Below are 10,497 nucleotides of genomic sequence, written 5' to 3'. Positions count from 1 at the left end.
CTTGAACCAAGTGACAAGTGATTTTATGCTTTGATAACTATGATGTTTATTGTGAATCGGATTAGGGATTTTATTTATAGTCTCTATGGAAATATTATTTATCATTTCCAAACAGCGCGATTTAAGTATCAGCCACCTTTGTAGCGTAACACAAAGCTTGCAGAATCCAATGGGTTCCAGAACAAGATGTTACTTAGGGTGATATTTTGATTGAGCCACAAAAAGCTCAACAAAACAACAAGAATTCCCATGATAGAAGAGGATATTAAACAGGATACTTGAGAAAGTGTAATTGTAAGAGTTTTAATTAAAATGAATAAGAATTGCTTGCATTTATGTAGTACTTTTCCACAAGCATATCAATGTGCTTTAACTTGAACTTGAACTTGAACTTTATTGCCATATGTAACTGGTACTGGTACAATGGAATTCTTACTTACAGAAAGTCTCTCGATTGTAAAACAAGTGTAAAAAACAAGACAAAGTGCAAACAGTGCATCAAGACAATGTACAAACAAACAATAGACAATGTGCAAGTAAACATGCAGACAGTTGGAATGTAAACAATACAGACGTGTAAACAATGACTGGAGATGTGCGATAGATAAGAAATCATAAAGAGGTAGATGGTGATGGTGTAGGTGTGGTCCGAGGGGGATGGCTAAATGTGTTCGCCAGTCTCACTGCTTTACATATAAGAGTGGACCCATTTCACTACAAAAGTGAAGTACCACCTGAATGACATGTAGCAGCCACACAACACAGTAAATCACCAAGAAAAGTGATAAATCGCCACTGATTGAATTAAGAGAAATCTTTCGGTAGACCAGATTGCACAATCACATAGTGGAATTTAGCCAGGACAACAGAGTTAATACCTCTACCCTTTTGAAAAGAGTCATGGGATTCTCATTGACCAAGCAGTCAGGACTTTTTTTTAAACATCTCAGCTGAAAAACTCATCTCATCTTATGAACATCTCTTCCTGTAGCACAATATTGCTGGTCACCAGATTGGAGCACTGGTTTAGAAATCCACATCCAGGGTGTACAATGCCACCTACTGGCAACCCACTCCACCTACAGCTGCAACTTGGATTTTCTTAGAGGTTTCCCATCCCATAACTGAGCCAAGATCAGGCTACAAGACAGTGGTGCTTCTACCTGCCTAAATCACAGCTGTTTGTGATGCTTATAATAACTGCTTTATAATGTCTCAATAGTTCTAAAAAAAACAGGAAAATATTTATACAGTAATGTAAAACACATGTCCTTCATGTTTTAATAGAAGGCCTGCGTGCTCCTAAATATTGACAAGTTTGGTGACTTCCAATAATAGTTTTTGGAGTAAAGAGGGTTTTCCTCCAGCTCATCTTGTTACTTTTGAAGTTTTCTATTTAGAACATTTTTTGAACATTTGAACATGAATGAAATCATAATAACAGCAAAAAGTATTAGGCTCCAAAAATCCAATTAAGAAAAGTCCAGAAATGATTGAGGTAAAAAAAATGAATTGTTACGCAAGTCAATTCACCACTGATATTCACTACCTTGCATATCAATACTTACTGTAGCTCTTAAAGCTATTCACAAAGCATCTGTACTCACCGATAAATCTTCTATGTTGAATACTGCCATGCATTTTTTTACAATCTCTGGAGGACAAAAAGACCCAGCCATGACTCCTACAACCAAACACAGAAATTGATGTGATATAGCTGGAATCGCTGCAAATCCTGAGAAACAAACTACTGGCATTCAAATCTTGTAAAAGCATATCAAACACGTTTACTCCATTTTTAATAATTACATATTATTAATTTTACAAACTTCTATGCAATTGACAATTCAATTAACCAGTTTTACGGCTTGATTATCAGACATACATCGGTGCAGAATTTGTCAAATAGCAGCAGCAAAACTAGAAATTGTTTTGGTATCACTGCAGAACAATGAGGTTTCCTTTCTGCCCACCAGAGGAGAGAAGAATTTAAAAAATCAAGATAGTTATGTTTAAAAAGGAGTGAATATCAGCATCAAGAAACTGGTTAAAAACTGAAGTCTTGATCACTGAAGTGTTGCTGCTAAGTTTAGTGGACTCTTGAGCTTCAAAAGATCAAATTTAAAAGGTCAAAAGGTGAAAAGTCCTCATATACTGTATGTGCACTTCAGCCTTTCTTTCAGGGCAACAACGTTCTGTATTGAACCCAGTATGACCCCTTTCTCGCTTCCTTTCTTTTCTTTCCTTTTATATTTTTTGTTATACCTACCCAATTGGAAATCACCAACTGTGTATTTTCACTTTGGTGAATGGCTACAAATACTCTGACCTCTAACCTCTGAGCTACTTGGCTTTTATAAAATGTCAGGAAACAGCCCCATACTGGATGTTCATATCCAGCTGCATCCCTCACCAAGAGCATTGCTTGCCAGCTGACCTCACCCCTGGCACTTTGCTAGCTCTGTGTCACTGCTTCGGAACTCCTGGTTGCTGTCCCCTAGTGATATGACGCAGGCTTGAACCTGAAATGCCTAGAATACAGAACTCAACCTAACTTTGGATGAACACCTTTACTGTTTGAGCCACTCAAGGTCCAACAAAAAACTTTTTAAAATGAAAGAGACACTGCAGTGGATATCCAAGAACTCGACAGTTAAACTGGAGTTATCTGCTAAAGCTTGTAACCTGATCATTTATTCATTCACAAATCAAAGCCACATAAAACAGGAAGAACAATGTGTCCAGGACACTGCCTAGAACCTCGGTTCAAAAATAAGAACCCCCAGTTATACTGTATTTCAAGAGGGTCATCAGCAACAATTAAGAATATTTATTTGACACAAGAAGAACACAGGTGCTCCAACTGAACCTGTAATATTGTGAATTCTGAAGTACTAAAATCAGTAACAGAGCACAGTTATGTATGGAGGGAGGATAACCAGCACGAGGAAGATTTCATTTTCTGTATTTTATCCTTCTCAACATAATGAGAAATGTAGTTCAGGTGGGTAGCTGCATCAGCATGCGTAGGCTGCAAAGGAACAAGTAATAGGTTTATTCCATGCTGAAAAAAAGAAGAAAGAGAACACAACGTTTCGGCCGTGGAGCCTTCTTCAGGTGTCAGGTGTCAACACCTGAAGAAGGCTCCATGGCCGAAACGTTGTGTTCTCTTTCTTCTTTTTTTCAGCATGGAATGAACCTATTACTTGTTCCATAATGAGAAATGTACTATGACCAAGTCCTTTTCTGTTGTTAAATTCATATTATTAATACTGTTTTACTACGATTCTTCCAGATTCTGTGATTCTGATATCTGTAACATTTCAGCTGTTGGTCATAATGGACGTATTCTCTAATGCTAGCATGTCTGACCTTGTCAGAGAACCTTCCATCCCCACCACTCAAGGGCTTGGATCCAACCAGAACCCAATCCTTTCTTGTAACATCAACTGTTTTCTTCATTGCAAATAAAATGACTGCACACTTTACACTTAAAAATATAGTAAATGATAGATCTAACACCACAGTGGAGGCTCAGTTGTCTAGATGTCCCCCATTCAAGCCTTAGCTATAATCTATAATAATAATATTCTCATATAATATATAAGCCAGGATGTCCTTGGCTCACCATGCCACCAAGACTCCCGTTATCTGCAAGTTCATAGCGGCATCATGTGAGAGACACTGTGCTCCTGCAGTGGCTGCTGATTTTCCTAAAGGACACTGCGTGTCAGATGATCCGACACGTGGGAGACGGAGGTGAGTGTGCACGGATTTCAGGAAGAAATTGGGCGATTCTACAATTTGTAGGTATGAATGAGAAAAATTTCAAATTTAGAAAAAAATACTTAAATAAGGACATCATTATATTCCACAAAGTGTTCTAGGAGTATTCTTACTATACTGTACATAACCAGGCTGGATCAGAAGGCTGAATTTGGTCAGACTCTTAGTTTGAAGTAAATTCCTATATGACTAAGATCAATTGGTCACGGCTCAGTGCATGGGTACATGAAACACGTTTTCGCTGTGTCCCCTGGGTGTTCTTAGAATTCCAATGGCTAATGGCGATCTGTTACTTTACATGAGCCCTGTGTCATATTCCCATTCCTCACCTCCTTCCAGCGAAGACAAGTCAAAGCTGTTGGCTTCTGCCTGCTTCAGCATGTCGATGAACATTGTCGGGGTCCCATAGATAAAAGTGCACCTAGCAGGGAGAGAGAGTGTCACAGCCTGGCAAAATTACAGTTTTATTGCTATGTGATAAAGAAAATAAAGTCAAATAAATAACTCACTAAAAACATTAGATCTGAATTATTTAGTGTCACTGTCCTTACATGCAATCAACTAAAGTGTTTGAAATCATTAACTTTATTGACTATTGACAGAATTTAGAATTCTATTTAGAATTCTAAAAAAAACTAAGCACAGCTAGAAGTTTACAAAAGGCACATTATTGACGGAAAACAGTAGACATGTCTTTACACAAATGGTTGTGGGTGTCTATAACAAGCTATCCAGCACTGACCAAACAGATTCCCTGGGATCCTTAAGGAAGGCTTCACAATATGCTTTCATAGTACTAGTTGGCTATACAACTCGAGCAACCAAATAACTCTATAGGAACACCAGGGCCCTTCTCCCCCGGTTGACCAGGTTATATATCAAAAATGCCTGAGAAGCATACAGGAAAACAAAAAGAATACATGGAGTGAAACCAAGATAAGGTTTTCTGAGCAAACAATCAGTCTATACATCCGTCATACCAATACATTCCAATACATTCTCACATAAACTTCCTTTTTACATATTTTCTCTTTTGTCACTTTTAACTGAGAAAGGGTTGCATAACAAGAGCAGTGCAGCACTTCAGACAAGATCTACTTAAAAAAACTCTGAGCTCTGTAAGTAGCCCACCTTAAAGACAAAATCTGCACACTTACAAACTTTCAGACGTGCATTGGAGAAATAGTCAAAGCCTGAAAAAAGGAAAGGATCCTGCTAACTGGAGTATACTAAAGAACACATAGCTCCACCATGTTTCACAGGTTTGTGAAAAAATACCATAAATAGTTTCACTCCACATTATTAGCATGTGAAGGTGTTTTAAATCAGCCTGGAGCTACAGCAGTTCAGTGTACACTTCAGCCAAAGTTCTCAGGTTCTCCTGTGTGGCTCCACCAGTAAAGGCAGTGTAGGCTGAGCTCTCAGACTGTGGGGTTGGGTCTGGATCATGTAACCTGCCAGCTGTGACTACAATTCCCCAAGCAGTGGCTGAGCACCTGCAAGGGCAGGGTGAGCTCTCTCGGGCTCTCTTGGCAACTGTTGTCCAGGGCTCTCTCTCTCTCGACTCTCAGTGTTAGAGTGCCACCTGAGGCTTCCCGGATGCTAACAGGCCTGAGGTGATCAGTGAGGGATGTGCCTCTCCTCCAGATGGTACTGAGGTGTGTTACACGACAAATTGCTCAAAGATGCGTGGGGCAGAGGATTTATTCGCCCCCATGTGCAGTTGTGGGGTTCACTACAGCAGCCCACTTGAAAAAAATACACAAGTGGCTATTCCAGCTGGCATGCAGGAGCAAAGTAATTAGAGATTCTATTTAAAAACCTGTTTGCAAATGAGTTTTTCACTTAGGATACTATACCAGTCCCACATTCAATATGAAGAGGGACACAAGGGGAAAAAAAGGCAAAGGTTTTTTATTTAGCAGCTGACAGATATAGATTGTGTCACTTCCTCTCCGCTGCAGGCCGGACAGGCTGTACCTCTCTTTCTGGATGGCTTCCAGACAAGCCTGCCCATCGAAGCCTGAGGAGGGGAACACGAGGGTGCTGCCGAAGATGGCAGTGGTCACTGAGCCGCCCACTGAGCCGAAGCAGTGGTACAGCGGCACAGGCAGACACACTCGCACATCCTGGGGAGAGACACAGAGGTGCCAAGGTCAGGGGGCAGGCCCACAGACACTGCTGCAATTTCACAAAATATTTCCTTCCCAAAGACTGAAGCATGTTCAGTTTGTTCTTCTAGTACATGTTCTGCAGCATTGTGTTACAGGTATTATTGCTTTTTAAGATACAAATCTAAATGCAAATCTAAATATTGGACACCCTATATCTTAAATGACAAACTTTACTGGGATCTTAACTACCTCTTGCTAGGCTACATCTGTGTAAACAGCACGCAGCACAAATTCAGTGATACGTTACACGGCTGTGTCATGAAGTGCTACATAAGGTGTTTTAATGCTAGCAGCTGTAGTAGGTTCCTCACCCTCCAATGATAGCCCATCCGTTTGCCAATGAAGTTGGCGTTGTTCACAATGTTGTGGTGTGTGAGTGTCGCAGCTTTCGGGCTCCCTGTTGTGCCCTGCAGAAAAAAAAAAGTTATATTAAACCAAAACATGCTAGTTATTCATTTGAAAACACACACTAAGATGGCAGCAGAAAGCTCCAAAACAAGGGCACTGCACTCTTGAGTTTCCATGGCGGCACAGACATTAAAACTCTCGGCTGGACTTTGCTTTCAATTTTCCGCAGTAAATAACATTCTGGAGAAACCTGAGTGTCAATGTCTAATGAGTACAGAAGAGACCTTTCTCTTCTGTTCTCTTCTGACAGAGCTTAGTCAGATGATTTGATCTGAGAGGAAACAGTACAGAATAAAAAATGAAATGGGAAATCAGTATGATCAGTTCTGCAAAAGTGACTACTATTAAAATCTGCCTATTTATTGCATAAATAGGTGTGTCTTCACATTTTGGCCAGTATAAAAATAAAACACATACTTAATTATACAGGCCATATTTTCTCTGTAGATCTTAGGCCATGGCACACCACAGTGGTTAGCATGGCTGCTTTGCAGCCCTGGTGCCCTGGGTTCAATTTCAGGGGTGCTGTCTGTGTGGAGGTTGTATGCTCTTTACTTGTTCTCATGGATTTCCTCCATTAGTTCTAGTTTTCTCCCGCATTCCAAAGGAAACCTAGTAGGTTATTTGGTTTCTGGGGAGAATTGGCCCCTGGTGCAGGTATAGTACTGTATACTGCCTGCCTGTGCTCTGCAATGGTCTGGTATACCATCCAGGGCAAGGATCATAGTAAATGTTAAAACATTCATACGAGTTTACTAATTTAAATATTATTAAATATTAATATAAATGTTTTATTCTTCAAAATGTAAGCAGAGCTATTATTGACATTAAAAAAGTATCAATGGCACGTAAATCTGTATAAAAAGTGCATGACCTAACTCTTGAGTCTGAAGTCTTGAGACTTAAGTCTGACACCCCCAAGTTTAAAATATAAACCTGTCTTAGTCGAGAGAACCCTACCCTTCCAAGGACAGACAACCTTATCACCTACGGTATAGAAGTAACAATTCATTGAATATAATTAATGATCAGATCAAAGCAATGGTACTACTTGCCTTAACACTCATATGTCAATAAGGCAATGGCATTACCGAGGTATACTGGATGTTAATGGGGTCGTCGCAACACAGCTTCTTCTGAAGGGCTCGCAGCTCTTGCATGTTTGTGCTTGTGCCTGCCTGCCTCACATCCACCATGCTGAAAGTTCCAGGCAGCTTGTTATCCGACAGGATGATAGTGTGAAGATCCGGAAGCCTGTTAAGGACACAAAAATCACTTTGGCTTTTCCTGACTGTGTGCTAAACTAAAACTGCAAGTATTTAAGCTTCAGTCATTTAAAAAGATTAAAAATATCCTCCATACATATAATAGTCTTGAACCCTGGAAAGCTGCTCGTGTTGATTTTCGATGAAGCTGTTTAAAAATGAACCCCAAGATTGTGTGCACTGAAATCGTTTACTCATGCACCCTGTTTTTTTTACTCTGTGTATTTCTGAGCCCCTTTTTTGCTTATTTCATTGAGCCAGTATTTCTGTTCTTTCTACCCAAATGTTGTCCACATATTTTTTTTTGCTCTAAAGCTTTATTGCTGGCAATTTACAGTCTTATGTCTCGTTTTTTACTCATTCAGAAACATTTGACAGTATACTGCAGATTTACATTGAGTTTTACTCAATGGAAGAGGTGTTAGTGGGGCCAGCGGGGGGCGCTCACCCTGCGGTCCATGTGGGTCCTAATGCCCCAGTATAGTGACAGGGACACTATACTGTAAACAGGCGCCGTCCTTCGGATGAGACGTAAAACCGAGGTCCTGACTCTCTGTGGTCATTAAAAATCCCAGGGCGCTTCTTGAAAAGAGTAGGGGTGTAACCCCGGTGTCCTGGCCAAATTTCCAATTGGCCCTTACTAATCATGGCCTCCTAATAATCCCCCTCTATGAATTGGCTACATTACTCTGCTCTCCTCCCCACTGATAGCTGATGTGTGGTGAGCGTTCTGGCGCACTATGGCTGCCGTCGCATCATCCAGGTGGATGCTGCACATTGGTGGTGGTGGAGGGGAGTCCCCATTACCTGTAAAGCGCTTTGAGTGGAGTGTCCAGAAAAGCGCTATATAAGTGTAAGCAATTATTATTATTATTATTATTATTATTATTACTCACATTTTTTAATACTTCTAACTGGAATTCAATCTACAGTGACAATTTAGAAAACCTCAGCAATTAATCTAAGCAGCGTCTCTTAGGGAGGTGGAAGGAAACCAAAGCAACTGGAGAAATCCTGGGGGGTGCATGCAAACTCCACACAGAAGGCTCCCTGAATCGAACCCCTGCACTAGCACTAGGTTCCCTGACTACATGCTGCACTGGAAGATTCTACATGTAGAGAACTCATCTTCGAGTTTAAGACGTTTCAGTAGGTACTTGTGTCCGCATGCTTCACACACCGGAAGAAGGTTTTACAGCCAAAACAATGTGTCCCTTTTGTTTTCCTTTCGGCATGGAATAAACCTCTGCTTGTTCCTTATCTCCTAGTTTAGGTTTGTCACGCATTTTTCCCAAGTATAAAGAGGCTGACTTTTTTTCAGCCAGCCATTAACAATTTAAAAGGGCAGGGGCAGCCTGCAAGGCTTTGTGTAATTATTCGAATTCCATTCGCTTGTAAATACAGACCCCCTTTGTGGCTACTAATCAAATAATCCAGCCTACAGGGCTTCATAAACTGTTTGACTGTTCTGCTGATTGGTCTTTTCTTCATGTTTGTTTTTTCAGTTCTCTTTGGTGGTTGAATAGGTTACCAGCCAACATCAAGGTGGCCTCACATCTTGATTCTGTTATTTCCACCTCAATTGTTCTTTCAGACCGCATTTCTAAATACTCAGATCTCTATCAATTGCTCCTTCGACTCCAAGAAGCCTGGCTTAGCTAAACATAGATCTTCTCTCAGATGTAATTCCTGTGTGCTGTACCTTTTGCTTTTCAGGTTGCCAGGAGTGGCATTCTCCAGCTCTGGACAGATCTTCTTCAGCATTTCATAATACTGCTGGGTTTTAAACTGGGTTGGGCAAACCACCGCTTGGCACTGCACCTGAAGGGAGATGGGAAGGAAGAGAGGCAGGTGAGAGAACCTCACTGGCTGAAAGCTTGGGATCGAGGAGTGCAGTTACAAAAACAATAAGGTGTAATCCAAATAAGATAATCACCAGCATTCTCTCAGCTGCCTAGATTCCTGCAGAAGCAAAATTAAAAACTAAATAAAAGACCCACCTTTCTCAAGGCAAACTCCACCTCATGCAGCTGGTATGCTGGATTAACAGAAACCTATAAAGGAACAAAACATTTTTAACAACAACGACAACAAAGAGAACAGAGAAATATTACGCAAGAAAGCTTAGAAACTTGATAGTCCCACCTATCCAGTTTGGTATTTAGTGCCTAAATTGTATCTCAGCCAGCATTTTCTTGAAAGACAACAGGATATCCAGCTTCCATAACATGTCCTGTTCCATATATCCATAACTTGAAAATAACTTTAATGTGATCAGGCTAGGGCAAAAATAATAAAAATAAAAAGTATTTTACTCTCTTCCAACTTATTTATTTGACTGCTCTCTCTTTTTTTAAATCACTCAGCAATTCCCTTGCAATAGAAAACAGCGGTAAATCATTACAGAAGATTTCGTAACATGCTTTGAGCTTGTAGAAGCCCCCATTAAAATCCACACAATAATCATTATTGTAATCTGGTCCCTGTAAGGAGACATACTTCAATATCACGTTTTCATGTTAGTCTGGGAAAAAACAGTGCTGGTGTGAGTGTGTGTCCTGTTCAGGGTGTATCCTGCCTTGTTTACTGGGATAAGCTCCAGCTTGAAGTGGTTAGAAAATGGACGGATGGAAGAACTTCTAGATGTTTGATAAGAGTAAAATTCAGCAGCAGGCCTGATATTTCCGACTAGCTCCTTTTTATGTTCAGATTATTATTAATTTCAACCTCAGTGAACACCTGCATAAAATATTCATACCCTATACATGCCCTTTTATTTCAGACTTCTAAAATGAATCCTTAATTAAAGTTCGGGCTTTTGGGGGGGGGTTTATTCTCAGAGCTTTTCAAATACTCTATAGAAA

General features: G+C 40.3%; 1 protein-coding gene across 1 annotated transcript in view; it reads right to left on the bottom strand.

The window, feature by feature from the left end:
* acsf2 (acyl-CoA synthetase family member 2) overlaps window positions 1–10,497 on the bottom strand; it is a 54,414-nt gene that overhangs the window by 31,644 nt on the left and 12,273 nt on the right. The window contains exons 4-10 of the mRNA XM_088599342.1: window positions 9,634–9,687; window positions 9,336–9,454; window positions 7,460–7,622; window positions 6,272–6,367; window positions 5,767–5,915; window positions 4,116–4,207; window positions 1,608–1,684 (exon numbers count right to left, since the gene is read on the bottom strand). Coding sequence (XP_088455468.1) covers window positions 1,608–1,684; window positions 4,116–4,207; window positions 5,767–5,915; window positions 6,272–6,367; window positions 7,460–7,622; window positions 9,336–9,454; window positions 9,634–9,687 — 750 coding nt within the window. The remainder of the gene's footprint in view (window positions 1–1,607; window positions 1,685–4,115; window positions 4,208–5,766; window positions 5,916–6,271; window positions 6,368–7,459; window positions 7,623–9,335; window positions 9,455–9,633; window positions 9,688–10,497) is intronic.

The sequence above is a fragment of the Lepisosteus platostomus genome, chromosome 11, assembly GCF_059453375.1.
Source record: "Lepisosteus platostomus isolate fLepPlt1 chromosome 11, fLepPlt1.hap1, whole genome shotgun sequence".
NCBI classification, from domain to species: domain Eukaryota; kingdom Metazoa; phylum Chordata; class Actinopteri; order Semionotiformes; family Lepisosteidae; genus Lepisosteus; species Lepisosteus platostomus.
This window is presented reverse-complemented; position numbering and strand designations above follow the sequence as displayed.